Source organism: Mustelus asterias, chromosome 17 (assembly GCF_964213995.1).
Source record: "Mustelus asterias chromosome 17, sMusAst1.hap1.1, whole genome shotgun sequence".
Lineage (NCBI taxonomy): Eukaryota > Metazoa > Chordata > Chondrichthyes > Carcharhiniformes > Triakidae > Mustelus > Mustelus asterias.
This window is the reverse complement of record NC_135817.1, coordinates 11,273,430-11,288,540: the sequence shown is the minus strand read 5'-3', so window position 1 is coordinate 11,288,540 and position 15,111 is coordinate 11,273,430. Positions and strand designations below refer to the sequence as shown.

At 45.7% G+C, this 15,111-nt stretch overlaps 1 protein-coding gene across 1 annotated transcript in view; it reads left to right on the top strand.

Moving 5' to 3' along the window:
* The first annotated feature begins 11,999 nt into the window (after nucleotides 1–11,999).
* Nucleotides 12,000–15,111, top strand: part of LOC144506322 (complement C4-B-like) — an 86,922-nt gene continuing 83,810 nt past the window's right edge. The window contains exon 1 of the mRNA XM_078232279.1: nucleotides 12,000–12,126. Coding sequence (XP_078088405.1) covers nucleotides 12,062–12,126 — 65 coding nt within the window. The 5' untranslated portion in view covers nucleotides 12,000–12,061. The remainder of the gene's footprint in view (nucleotides 12,127–15,111) is intronic.

Genomic DNA, 15,111 nt, shown 5'->3' with positions numbered 1-15,111 from the left:
TTTCCTCCGGGTGCTCCGGTTTCCTCCCACAGTCCAAAGCTGAGCGGGTTAGGTTGATTGGCCATGCTAAAATTGCCCCTTAGTGTCCTGGGATGTGTAGATTAGAAGGATTAGTGGGTAAAATATGTAGGGATATGGGGGTAGGGCCTGGGTGGGATTGTGGTCGGTGCAGACTCGATGGGCCGAATGGCCTCCTTCTGTACTGTAGGGTTTCTATGATTTCTATGATTTCTAACCTCACTGAACACATATGGCTGTATACAGAATAATAACTTTTCTGTTATCTCGTATTGAAATTGCTTGGTACAAGCTGTGTCTCTAACTTTCATAAACAATTTGCAGCTGTAGCCATGAAATACTTTGTTTTGGCTTATGTGAAAGCCGTTTCTGCTAGCATTGCACTTTCAAAGAATGCAGTCAATTTTCAAGCTAATCCCACCATGCCTGCTGAGTTTAAAATGTAGTCAAGTTAACTTTAAAAGCTTAGCATTTAAATGTAATTGCATAGGCAGAAATATCTTAAAATGAAGTCTTTGCATAAATGAAGCAAACCATACACAGGATCCACAAAAATAACAAAAAAGGAATTGTTGGGGGAGAAAGTGGTAAACTATTTACTCTGGTTGTTGGCTGGAGCCGAGGTCCAGAATAAGCAAGTACAATAAACTGAGACCTGGATCATTCAGGGTTGATGTGCAGAAGCACTCCTTCAATGGGTAGTCTCTCCCTGAAAAAGGTCCACATGTAGAATTGAAAATTCTAAATCTGGGACTGATAGCTTTTGGTTTGATAAGGATATCCAGGGATATGGCACAAAGGCAAGTGAAAGAAGTTAAGACACAGATTGTTGATTGATAGTGACAGAACTTGGGTTTGCTGAAAAAAGACACATGCTGTTGAAGCTTTTCATCTTTCACCCATCAGCACAGATTCACAAGAGTGCCGATTGTATAGAGAACAACAATTTGTACTGCATAAGAAGAGAGTGCTGATCAAGTTGCCAAGCAATCCGCACTCTCTTATGCAATATAAATTGTTGTTCCCTTCACAATTGGCATTGTTGTTAATCTGTTCTGATGAGTGCAAGATGAAAAGCTTTGACAGCATGTGTCGTTTTTCAGCAGTACCCAAGACACAAATCAACAATTAACCAACTAAACGATGGAGCAAGTTCAAGAGGCTGACTGGCCTACATTGCAAGTTTGGCCTACATTATCGGGCATACACAGGCATAATATGGGGGAGCAATGTACTGGTTATACAAAGAACTTCAATCTATTTAGGTATTTGGATTTAACAGCACAGGGCACAATATCCACTCCCTCCAACAACTAACCATGGCTGTAGTATGTACAGAATGCACACAGGGAACCCAACACCCCTCTCCCCATGACCTCCATCACCGAGAAGGTTAAAGGCAGCAGGTGTATGGGGAAAAATGTTACCCTCACATTCCCCTTTCCAGGGACAAATGTTCCTGAGTTGGATATGCTTCGCTGCTCCTTCATTGTCTTTGTTAAAATCCTGGGCCTCCCACCCTGACGACACTGTAGGTATGCCTACACCACATAGACTGCAGCGTGTTCAAGAGAAAAAGACTCGCCAGCACATTCTCAAAGACAACAAGGAATGGGAAGTGAATGACAGGCTTTGCCAGCGAAGCCCACCCCCTGAGATTGAAGATTAGGGAATCAATAAACTATCATTTATGGCAACATGCTTTACAACACACTTTGATTCTTCACTAAAGGAAATGAAAACTAAAGAGATATTCATTTTTTTGAGGTTCTTTGCAAGATGCAATCTTATATCAAATACATTTTTAATAGGAAAATAATCCAAACTGTGTAACATAAAATTAGATATTTTAAAACCGTACATGTACTTTTAAAATAATATTGAATAACATTGAACATAGATGCAGAAACACAAAGGCAACTGATAAACTGACTAATCCAATCACCACTGTGATATAATGGGGCTGTTAGTTTAATAATAAAATCTCTGTGAAACATGATGATCTCATTAGAACTTGTGGTCATTAATCTCAACGTGTTAGCATCAATTTTCAGAGAGCACAAAGACCACAAAAATGGCAGCACCTGCCAGAGGTTCCCATGTCAGTGCTGATGGACAATATATACAATTACTGCCATTATCTGTCCTTTCATCATTAACAGTACAAAGACCATCTTGAAACTGGCTGATTTCTCTGAAACATTAACATTTATTTAGGGTAACAAAGTGTGTGTTTACTGAGTGGGCAAAAGCCGAACATCACCCAATACAACACTGCTAGAGATCTTCAAGGCACCAGTCATTCCTCCCAATGGGCCTCTCTAACCTTGGCAGGAACCCAGTTCCTCATGGGTCCTGGTGTCCAACTGGGAAACCCAGAGGAAATCGACATCATAAAAGATTACTAATTGAAGTATTTGTATGATCTTATGTATAATGTAGGCCAGTCAACCATTTAATATGTTTCAAAAATAGACAAGGATGCCCTTCAGATTCAGCCTGTACGCTTTGAAGTAGGTTTTCCATCATTAGCGCCACACCTGGGCATATATTCCAGGCAACATATTCACACACCCGCAAACACACCTGTAAATGTATACAGAGCACACACCTGGAGACGTATACCGGACACTGAGACACACACACACACACCTGGACATGTATACTGGTCACTGATGCACACACGCACACCTGGACATGTATACTGGACACTGGGGGACACGCACACCCGGACATGTATACTGGACACTGGGACATACACATACCTGGACATATATAAGGAACAGTGGGAAATACACCTAGAGACATATACCGGACACTGAGGCAAACGCACACCTGGACATGCATGCTGGACACTGGGACATACAAACACCTGGAGACATATACCAAACACTGAGACACACGTGGAAATGTATACCGGACAGTGAAACATATGCACATTTATCAACACTTGCACCAGATCAACTATCGGCAGAAACTGGTTCCAATTAGTAAAGTAATTTGCTACTTTAACAACTAAAACTGTGTGATTGTCACATAACATAGGTAAGGATATGACAGGGTTTTTAGAAAGAGTTTCATTTCATATACACACATACATATGCAAAGCTTTGCATGCACAGTGAGGTTACAATGGTATGAAATCCTCTTTTAAACCAGGAACTGAGTATAACCTTCAGCTCCTGTTACAATCACATCCATTCAAATCCTCATGGTCTCAGGTAACAGTGCAACCATGGAGCTGATTATGTCATGATGTGGAGATGCCGGCGTTGGACTGGGGTAAACACAGTAAGAGTTTTAACAACACCAGGTTAAAGTCCAACAGGTTTATTTGGTAGCAAATGCCATTAGCTTTCAGAGCGCTGCTCCTTCATCAGATGGAGTGGATATCTGCTCTCAATATCCACTCCATCTGATGAAGGAGCAGGGCTCCGAAAGCTAATGGCATTTGCTACCAAATAAACCTGTTGGACTTTAACCTGGTGTTGCTAAAACTCTTACACTGATTATGTCTCCAGTCTTTACACTAAAGGTAAGTAAGGGGTTGGAGCTCCGAAACAGTGCACCAAGTTCAAAGCATGATGACTAACAGGACTATCATCCTGCAATGTTTCCATATTACACAGATCTATACTGAGCTCAAATCCCAAAGGAATCTCAATGAACTCATCCTCAACCTGGCTGCCTGGTACTTTGATGTTCATCCAGCGAATCAGCTGATTCCTGGACCCTGTCGCTAACTGACCCTGCTCTTGCCTTCATTGGGCTGCTTTGTTTTCTGACAGTGATTTAAAGTCAGACCTTTAAACAAATGTTTTTTTAAGAGATGCTGGCTTAAACTGCCGGAGGTTGTACTCCAACCAGCTGGAGAGAAGCTCAGGGCACACTGCCAGAATCTGGTGTGTAAAAGGTGCACACTCCCGTTTACCCTTACTGTCACTTCATGACTTTAGGATTTCATAACTGACAAAATTACATGGACATAAGGTTTTAGACTCAATCGTAAACCTGTTTATTAACAAAAAAAACCCACCCCTAATTCCCTAATAGAAGAGCTGTAAACTATTGCAAGGACATTGCACAACACTCCGAACCACAACTTATTAATTAAATCCTCCACTGAAAAACCACAGGTAAAACTCCAACTTTCTGCCCAAACCTCAACCTACACCCCCTCAGGATTTAGTTGCTAGCATGAAACCTCATGCTTAAACCTCAGCCCCAATATCCCTCAGATTCGGCTGATACTGACAATTCCCCACACAGTTTGGTCTTCCCCCTATGAGCTGTGGGTCTGTGAGTCAGAAACCTTGGTGACTGCAGTGTAAAACCCCACTGCCTTGGCCTTTTTGTTACATTGGCTGAAAGATGTTGTCTAACTTGGCAATGATATAAAATTTATATTAAAGCTGACCGATGATTTTTTACAACTTTGCAGAAAACTCAGCAAGAGAATCTAACAGTGACGGCTGTTTGTAAGCTATGGTTATTGTTGGGTTACTCGTGGAATGCCCTGCACCACAGTCTTGCTGATTGAAATGTGGGATTTTCAAGAAGCTTCTCTCAATACATGACTCACCTAGTCCACAGTTCACCCACATTCCACAGGACAAGGCACACTGCTCCTGTCCGCACTCAGACCTGGGAAGCAATCACACAAGTTGATATAGGAAATGTCCCATCCTGGTTCATAAATGCATTCTTTCATTGAATGGGGGCATCACTGGCTAGCATCAGTGGTGAAAATATTGAGTAATTTGCTGGGCCATTTCAGAAGGCAGTTAAGAGTCAACCACACTGCTCTGGATCTGGAGTCACATGTAAGTTATTAGTGGCACAGGCAAGATTACATTAACACTGCGATGAAGTTACCGTGAAAATCCCATAGTCGCCACACTCTGCTGTTTGGGTACATCGAGGAAGAATTTAGCATGGCCAATGCACCTAATCAGCATGTCTTTCAAACTGTGGGAGGAAACTGGAGCACCCAGAGGAAACCCACGCAGGTGCGGGGAGAACATGCACATTCCACACAGACAGTGACCTGAGGCTGGAATTGAACCCGGGTCCCCGTGAAGCAGCAGTGCTAACCACTGTGCCACCCTGTCACCCTGTAGGCCAGACCGGGTCAGGACGGCAGATTTCCATCTTTGGGCATCGAGAATTCACTGCCTAAGTTAGTGGTTGAGGCTCATTCAAAAGGTACTTGGATCTGCATCTTGAGTGCTGGAACCTGTGAGGCTACAGACAGGTGCCAGAAAGTGGGATTAAGATGAGCAGCTAGTTTATTTTCTCTCTTTTTTGGCTGATGCAGACACGATCGGCTGAATGGCCTCTTTCTGCACCATAACATTTCTATGGTTCTATACTGTATCTCCCACTCTACCATTACCACCAAATTGGGAATCAATCCTGGTTCAAAGAAGAGTGCAGGAGGGCATTCCAGGAGCAACATCAGGCATACTTAACAATGAAGTGTCAGCCTAGTGGAGCTACAACACAGGGCCACGTGTGTACTAAACAACATGGGCAGCAAGTGATAGACAAAGCTAAGCGACTCCACAACCAATGGATCAGATCTAAGCTCTGCAATCCTGTCACATCCAGTTGTGAATGGTGGTGGACAATTAAACAACTCACTGGAGGAGGAGACTCTAGTGAGGACAATGGAGGCTCCATCCCCAACCCATCCTCCACCCTCAACTCCATCCGATGGAGGAGCCCAGCATGTCAGAACAAAAGGTAAGGCTGAAGCATTCACAACAATCCTCAGCCAGAAGTGCCGAGTGGATGATTCATCTAAGCACCTCCAGTAGTCCCCAGTATCACAAACGTCAGCAGTCTTCAGCCAATTTGATTCACTCCAACTGTTATCAAGAAATGGCTGAAGGCACTGGATACTGCAAAGGCTATGGACCCTGACAACATCTGTACTTGCAAAGACTTGTGCTCCAGAACCTGCTGTGCCCCATCCACCCAGCAATGTGGAAAGTTGCTCAGGTATGTCCTGTACAGAAGAAACAGGACTTAAAAATGATCATTCCTTCACTGTCACTGGGTTGAACCTTGGAATTCCCTCCCTAACAGCACTATGGGTCTGCAAACGAAGGTAACTCACCACCATCTTCCCAAGGGCAATTAGGCATGGGAAATAAATGCTAGAATTTCCAGCAATGCCCACATCTCATTAAAGAAAAGAAACCTATTCACCTTTCTATTCATTGGTTTCTAACCAGAGGCGGATTTACATTTATTGAGACCCGCCTGGGGCCCTCCCCGACCCTCACATTCTCCCTTGACCCCTCACACTCTTCCCCATCCACTTTAGAATCTCTTCCCACCTCTTCTCATTCATCACCCCTCCCACCCACACTCACCCTCTCTTACCTTGCCTCGGGTCCTCTTTCTGCTTGCTGTTACTCCAGGGGTCTTCTGTCCACTCTGTTACTTCACTACTGTCTGCTGCCTCACCTTGGGTCCATCCGTTGCCTTGGTCACCAGGAACTCTCTGCCTACTGCTGGGGGTCCACTGCCTCACCCTTGCCTGCTTTTGCCACCTCTCCCTTGGGGTCTTGCCTCTTGCTGGGAGTCCAGCCGTTTGAATATTCCTCCTTGGTAACCATAACTTATCTTTCCGCCCACTCTTTGCTCCTCATCCAATCGCAGGCTGATTCCTCCCTATACTTGCTGCTGATAGGCTCACTATTGAGGCTCAAATTGGTGAACCTATCAGCAGTAAGTGCAGGGAGGTGTTCGCCTGTGATTGGAGGAGCAGCTTTACCACATTTGTTCAAATATTAACCAGGCCAGCAGTGTTTTGAGACAATCCCGCATTCTCCTGTCTCCATCACTCAGGGCCCTGTGCCTAGGTGTGTTTCAATGTAAATCCACTCCCCCATCCCTCCCTTTCTAACTGATCCTTGTGATACTGGGTGGCTATCAATTTTCTGCGAGGTGGCAAATTACAACAAAAACAACATGCACTATGTCGCTACTTAAAAGTAGTAAACATTCCAAAGTGCTTGATAAAAACACATAGACATCTCCAGAGATGATAGGGGGAATCTTACCAAAATAGTGCGAGTGTTGGTTCCAGCAAGAAAAACGGCATGTTCCTCTCCAGATCATAGAATCTATGCCACGGAGACAGGCCTTCGGCCCAAACCGGTCCATGCCGACCAAAATGCCCATCTAAGCCCTACCCCGCGTCCCCTCCCCAACGGCCAACGCCGGCATCCCCAGATCCCACATCTCCTCCTGTTCACAGATAAATTAATCCCCCCCTCCCCCACGAGGTTGTTACTGGGGTCCTCTGTCCCGGCACAGGTCAGCATGGGCATGGTATCAGCCTGGTGCCAACCTGTGCCAAGGGGGCATTGATGGGCCACTGCTTGGCCATATCCCTCTCCCCTGGGGGGCTATCACCCCAGGGAATTCTCACGACAATTTCACACCTGGATAAACCGGTTGTAAAATGCACCAACATGGCGGCGGCGGTGGGGTGGGGGTTTTAATAGATTTAATTTAAATCTATTAAATGAACGAAAATTAGGTTCACACCCATTATGGGTGTAAACCTAATGACGTCGCCAATGCAAGTCGCCATCTCGGGGTTCCAGGGTTTCACTGAATCTTGAGTCTCCCGCCATCGTCTTTCCCATAGACGGCAGGTGTGGGCTAAAGATCGCCGCATTCGCTCAACCTTTATGGATTCTGGCTGAGGAGCTGAAATTTAACAAATTGATCTCATGTCGGGTTTGAAAAAGGCAAAACATCTCGCTTCTCGGTCTTTTGGCTAAGATCAAGTGTAGTACCGACATGCTGCACTTGGTTGAAGTCATGAGGTTACATTAAGGCTTCATATGAAGCAATTTTTTAAAGCAGCATCTCGGCCTTTTGGCTAAGATGCAAATGAAATGAAGCCTTGGAGGAGGTGCAATGCCTGCTCCAATCAGCTTGGATCATGTAGATGAAGCCCAAGACAGGAGGTGAGAGGCCTGTCGTGTCAGCTTGGATCGGGAATGTCTCACTGGCTGAGACTCTGAATTGGACTTTGATTGAATTGGATATATAAACAAAAAAAAAATACTCACACAAATTTCTTCTGGAATACACTGGTGGAGTTTGGCGGAACAGCTGAATGGTTTGAAAATGCCACGATTGGTCTGGATATCAGCTGGCAGCAGATTTCATGTTGCCCCTTTACTGTCACCGTTGTCCGAGACACCATTTTGTTGCTGGGTCAGTCAGCCCATGGACTGTGATGAGAGATGTGTGCAGATTCTCTAGCCCCATGACTCCACTGGTCACAGCAATAGAGTAAATCATGGAGTCATAGAATCTACAACATGGAGACAGGCCCTTCAGCCTAAACTGGTCCATGCCAACCAAAAAGCCCATCTAAGCTAACCCCATTTGCCCATATCCCTCTAAACCTTTCCTATCCACGTATCTGTCCAAATGTCTTTTAAATGTTGTCAATGTCTAGGCCTCAACCACTTCCTCCAGCAGCTCATTCCACATACATACCACCCTCTGTGTAAAAACATTGCTCCTCAGGTTCCCATTAATTCGTTCTCCTCTTAACTTAAACCTATGTCCTCTAGTTCTCGATTCCCCAACCCTGGGAAAAAGACTGAGTGCATTTACCCTTTCTATGCCTCTCATGGTCTTATACACCTCCATAAGATCACTCCTCAGCCTCCTACACTCCAAAGAAAAAAGCTCTAGCCTGTCCAATCTCTCCCTATAACTCAGTCTCTTGAGTCCTGGCAACATCCTTATAAATCTCTTCTGCACTCTCCACTTTAATAACATCTTTCCTATAGCAAGGCAACCAAAACTGAACACAATACTCCAGGTGCGGCCTCACCAATGTCCCACACAACTGCAACATAACTTCTCAACTTCTATACTCAATGTCCTGACTAATGAAGGCCAGCATGCCAAAAGCCTTCTTCACTGCCTATCTACCTGCGACTCCACCTTTAGAGAACCATGCACCTGAACTCCAAGGTCCCTCTGTTCCACAATATTCCCCAAGGTCCTACCATTCACCGTGAAAGTCCTACCTTGATTTGACTTTCCAAAATGCGACATCTCACACTTATCTGTATTGAACTCCATTTGCCATTTCTTGGCCCACTTCCCCAGCTGATCAAGATCCTGCTGCAATTTTTGGTAACCTTCCTCACTGTCTACAATACCACCTATTTTAGTATCATCTGCAAACTTACTGATCATGCCTTGTACATTCTCATCCAAATTGTTGATATAGATAACAAACAGCAATGTTTAATTCACTCACCAAAATGGTCAATTGTTTATTTTTGCTACTGGTAGACCCAGAATAAGAGAGACTTTAACCAGGCTTTTTTCAAAAAACTCAATAATTGATTTATTGCAAAACAAAACTTATTTTTAAAAACAAGTTGCAAAACTGGTTAACATACAATTTGTAACCAGGGAATGTAATGATTTACCCACCTTTAAAAAATCCGCCCACACACACACACATACACACACACAAAACAAAAGGTCAAGATAAATAAGATCTCTGCACAGATTGGCGTAAGGGAATGCTTTTTTTTAAAAAAAAGGATGAAGTTTGAAAGGTTTTGATGCTGTCGATCTGGTCTGTAGTTGTCTGGAAGTCCTTTCCAAAGAGTCTTTGGTAAAACACTGTCTTTGTTAGCTCTTGCTGGTTGTAGCTTCACAGGCTTTCAAAATTCAGATCAGTTATACCGAGATGAGAATTTTCTGGCAGAAGGTGAACACTCCACTCTGGATTGCAAGCAACATAGGGGAAGAAACTGGAAGAGCGAGAGAGAGAAAAGTAGTCTTCCTTCACAGTTTACTTCCAATGCAACCACTAAGTTCAAAATAAAAATGTTCAGGGAGAACATCTCCCAGGCCCAATGTTTTCATCCAATCAGCAGGAGCCTAAGACCTGGCAACAGTAGTTTGCTTTAAATGTTAACTCAAGTAAACAAACTAGGCGGGCTCTTCCGGCCACGGTCATCCCGAGGTCAACAGACCTTTCCATGGTCTGCCCTTTGCCTGCTAAAATTTGCCTCAATAACTCTTATCTCACCAGATGTTTAGCTGGTCATTTGGCTGAAGTCTTGTGATTTATTGGAGAAAGCAGCTTGCTCACAGACCAAGTGAACTTGTAGACTTTGTAATAAAAAAAAACTCGAGGATGCCCAAATAATCCAATATCCCTCCAACTTGTCAAAAGACATAATGTCCTTGGAGATATGGATTCCTCTCACTGTCAAGAACCTTCTGGCTGCCTGAACACGTGAAAGGAAGTTACATGCTACCCTGGTGAGGCAGGCAAATGGGTTGTCAAAGTGTTTGGGGAATGGTGGGGGTGCGGTCCAGTTCACTCACGCATGGCCTGCTGGTTGTTGGGCAGCTGCTTGCTGCAGTCAGGAGCAATGGATAGTGATGGTCGAGGCTCCAACTTTCTTTCCACCATGTGGCTGACCAAAAATCTCTCTCGCTCTTACCGTCTGCTATTGGTGTACGCTGGAATGATCGACTGGCTGGAACTTAACACGTTCAGCCCCATTATGGACCTTAGAAATTGAATCCTGAAGTGGGAATTGAAGCCAGAGCCTCTGGCTCAGAGATGGGGCTATTACCCACTGTGCCATTGCCCCTAAGCATGACACAGAAGGGTGAAAATCCAGTTCAGGATGTGGCATGAGATGGACCGTGAACTGGGTGAGCTTTGTAGGCCAACCCGGAATGGAGTTTCAGCGGCATCCATCATCTTGAATATCATCCTGATAAACACAGTATGATTAAACTCCCGAGATTAATCTCTATCACAAACACTCGCATGCTCACAAAGTGAATCCAGATACTTGTTTGTTATGTTGTGGCACTCTAGTGTTGTCAGGAACAAAAGATATTTACTGATAAGAGAAACTAGGTATAGGAGGCTTGCAGCTCTGGGTTGCAGCTCTGGGTTGCAGCTCTAGGTTGCCCTGGAGCAGAGCTCCGGTCCTTACCTGCTAACTACGTTGCTGCCCGATCATTCTGCCCAAGAGAGGACTCCACCCTCTGGGGTGATCACTCACTCTCGAATTCCATTGGTTCCTCAAGTCAGGTGACTCTTCTGTCTTAAAGAGACAGGTGCAACATTGTTCCACTAGTGCTACCATCCAAAAGCCTTGTAACAAATAAACAGGAAGTTTTGAAACATTTTGCACAGAGGGTGGTGGGTGCTTGGAACTTGCTGCTGGGGGAAGTAGTGGAAGCGGGTACGATTGTGACTTTTAAGGAGCGTCTTGACAAATACATGAATAGGATGGGATTAGAGGGATATGGACCCAGAAGGGTAGAAGGTGTTAGTTAAGTCAGGCAGCATGGTTGGTGCAGGCTTGGAGGCCAGAAGGGCCTGTTCCTGTGCTGTAATTTTCTTTGTTCTTATCGGAATACAATCCAAAGCAAGATTTGTTTTTGTGTGCATCGGAATCTGATACTGAGATCTTTGTGTATCCTTGGACAAGAACAAAGAAAAGTATAGCACAAGAACAGGCCCTTCGGCCTTCCAAGTCTGTACCAATCATGATGCCCTAACTAAACTAAAAAAAACCTTCTGCCTTACTCAGAAGGAAGGAGTATCTCTCTATTCCCTCCCTTTCCATGATACCCATCCAGATGCCTCTTGGATGTTGCTAATGTGCCTGCTTTGGCAGCGCGTTCCAGGCACCCACCCACCACTCTCTGCGTGAAGAACTTCCCCCGCACATCTCCCTTAAACTTTCCCCCTCTCACCCTGAACCCTTTGTAATTGGCACTTCCACCCGGGGAAAAAGACCTCTGACTATCCACGTTGTCTATTGCCTTCAGAGGTTCCAGGATCCACAGGAATGAAAAAGTTAAAAACACTGTTTAATTGTGGAATAGTTTCACCATTTATCAATAATTAGTAACCTTAGTGTCAATATTGACCTCGAAACTCTGCAAACCTTGTCCAGACAGTCACTTGATCCGGACAGTTTTGACTGGTGTTTTGTCTTCGGTTATGGAGCTGTTGGTGATATTGCTTTGTGCCTCTTGGTGCATATCAGTTACTGAACAGGCACCTTCGTAAGTAACCATTTTATTTATTACTAAATAAATTTATTTATTTGGCACAGTGGCACAGTGGTTAGCACTGCTGCCTCACAACGCCAGGGACCCGGGTTCGATTCCCGGCTTGGGTCACTGTCTGTGCGGAGTGTGCATGCTCTCCCCGTTGTCTGCGTGGGTTTCCTCCGGGCACTCCGGTTTCCCCCCCACAGTCTGAAAGACATGCTGGTTAGGTGCATGGGCCGTGCTAAATTCTCCCTCAGTGTACCCGAACAGGTGCCAGAGTGTGGCGACTGGGGGATTTTCACAGTAACTTCATTGCAGTGTTAATGACTAATAAATAAACTTTACTTTTAATGCTGGGCACCTTCTGAAGCTATAGGCATTTCTAGGCAAATTTCCTGGAGATACGCCCAGGAGCAGATGGTGAGACAGATTAATTGATAGACAGGGTATATTTGAACAGTTTCCTTATGAGGCTCACACCCACTGCACCCAATATTTCTCCTGCTGACTGCTCCCAAACAAGGCAACAGCTGAAGGGCACTGAGCAGGGAAATCTGCCCCCAATCTATTGAACCCCAAACACACACCATCCAGGCTTCAAAGTTAGCCTAATCGTTTTATTATATCCTTAAGATCTGTTACAATACATTTTTGAAAAGGTGCAGGGATGCGGGATGGAGATTCCTGCTAGGAAGAAGTTTTACCGGAATATTCTTTCCCATAAGACATTTGTTCTCACATAATAGCAATGCTTCTGCAATCCATGGTGAACACAAAAAGCGTGAAGGGAAAACAAGAGCCAATGTTTCAGCTGCAAATCTCCTTGATCAGACTCTGATTAAACTTTACTGACCCGAAGGACTAATTGTTTATATTCTAAAGCAAAGCCCCATTGGCAGGATTTTCTGTCTCAGGTCAGGACCCCAATGTCAGGTTCAAATGAGGGTCTCAAACCTACATCATGTTGCAAACAGTAACCTGCCCCATTTTAACTGGCTCTACATTTAAAAAATTAATCTACGGGATGTGGGCATCGCTGGCCAGATCGGAATTTATTGCCCATCCCTCATTGCTCTTCAGAATGTGTGGTGAGATGCCTCCTTGAACTGCTGCCATTCCTGAGGTGTAGGTACATCCACAGTGCTGTTAGGGAGGGAGTTCCTGGATTTTGACCCAGCGACTGTGAAGGAACGGAGATATATTTATAAGTCAGGATGGTGAGTGACTTGGAGGGGAACTTCCAGGTGGTGGTGTTCCCAGGTATCTCTTGTCTTTCTAGGTGGTAGTGGTCATGGGTTTGGAAGGTGCTGATGAAGGAACCTTGGTGAGTTCCTGCAGTGCATCTTGTAAATGGTACACTCGGCTTTCACTGTTCATCGGTGGTGGAAGGGTTCAGCCAATTATTGGCCAGAGGGCAGTCTCGCTGTCAAATTAAGGGGTGTGGGTGGACTCTCAAACCTGTGCCGGTGGGGGGGGGGAGGGGGAGGGAGGGGCAGTAGGAGGCTCTCCAGCAGGGAAGAAGCTTCAGCCTGCCATACTAGGTAAGAAAGAGAGGGAGGGGGTTTCTATCTTGTGGTGCCTTTTGGAGCTAGTTAAACAGATCTAAAATTGAAAATGCCCACAGCTGCCAGGCATTGTGGTATGGGGGGGAATTCCACCCCTGGAGCAACTTGTAGCTGCTGCTGTGGTCAGGTAGGCAATGGGAGGACTTCAAAGTCACCCTGGAGCATGTTCCCCCTTCCCTCCTCCCCCCGCAATCCTGGTATGCCACTTGGGGGATGGTACCAGGCATCCACCAATCTCCTGACACTACAGGGGGTGGGCTGGGGCTCTAAGGCTGACTGGAAAATCCCCACTTCATTGATCTCTCCCTAGCCACCACTTGTGGACTGTCCTTTGCCCCCATCCAACCCTCCAGAAAATGGTAGTTGGGATTTGGCGGGAATGCAGCATGGCACCAGCATCATGAAGCTCTGTGCCGTGCCCAAATTTGGAATACTGCGCCCAGTTCTGGTCGCCACACTACCGGAAGGACGTGGACGCTTTAGAGAGAGTGCAGAGGAGGTTTACCAGGATGTTGCCTGGTATGGAGGGGCTTAGTTATGAGGAGAGATTGGGTAAACTGGGGTTGTTCTCACTGGAAAGACGGAGGATGAGGGGTGACCTAATAGAGATGTATAAAATTATGAAAGGCCATAGATAGGGTGAACGGTGGGAAGCTTTTTCCCAGATCGGTGGTGACGTTCACGAGGGGTCATAGGTTCAAGGTGAGGGGGGGGAGGTTTAACACGGATATCAGAAGGACGTATTTTACACAGAGGGTGGTGGGGGCCTGGAATGCGCTGCCGGGCAAGGTGGTGGAGGCGGACACACTGGGAACGTTTAAGACTTAGCTAGATAGCCACATGAACGGAGTGGGAATGGAGGGATATAAAAGAATGGTCTAGTTTGGACCAGGGAGCGGCGCGGGCTTGGAGGGCCGAAGGACCTGTTCCTGTGCTGTATTGTTCTTTGTTCACCCTCATATCTGAGCCAAAACAAGCTTTCACCTTCGGGAGATCTTCCGGAGATTCTCCACCGCCCCCCTCCCCGCCTCCCATGGGAGACATTTTTCCAGGGTTTCTGGTGGGGTGAGTGGGTGGGGTGGGGGGCGGGGGGTGGTGTGTCCTGAGATGTGGACACCTAAGTTAGGAACCAAACTGCCCTTAAAGCAGGAATTTGCAAACTGGCCGCCTGCCTCCAATAAAGGATAAAGAACTCAGTGCTGAGCAGGCAACTCAACATCAACAACAACTCAACAGTTTTCCTTCATCCACTCTCCCCTCTCCCAACAATGGCATCTTCCCCTCCCCTCTCTTCCCCGTCCTCCCCCCCATCCCTCCTCCCCCCTTCCCCCCCATCCCCCCTCCCCCCCCATCCCCACCTGCATCAACTGGAGTCCCAACATTTTTTTACACAACTAAACTCCATTTGAAAAGATAATACAGGCACTATAAT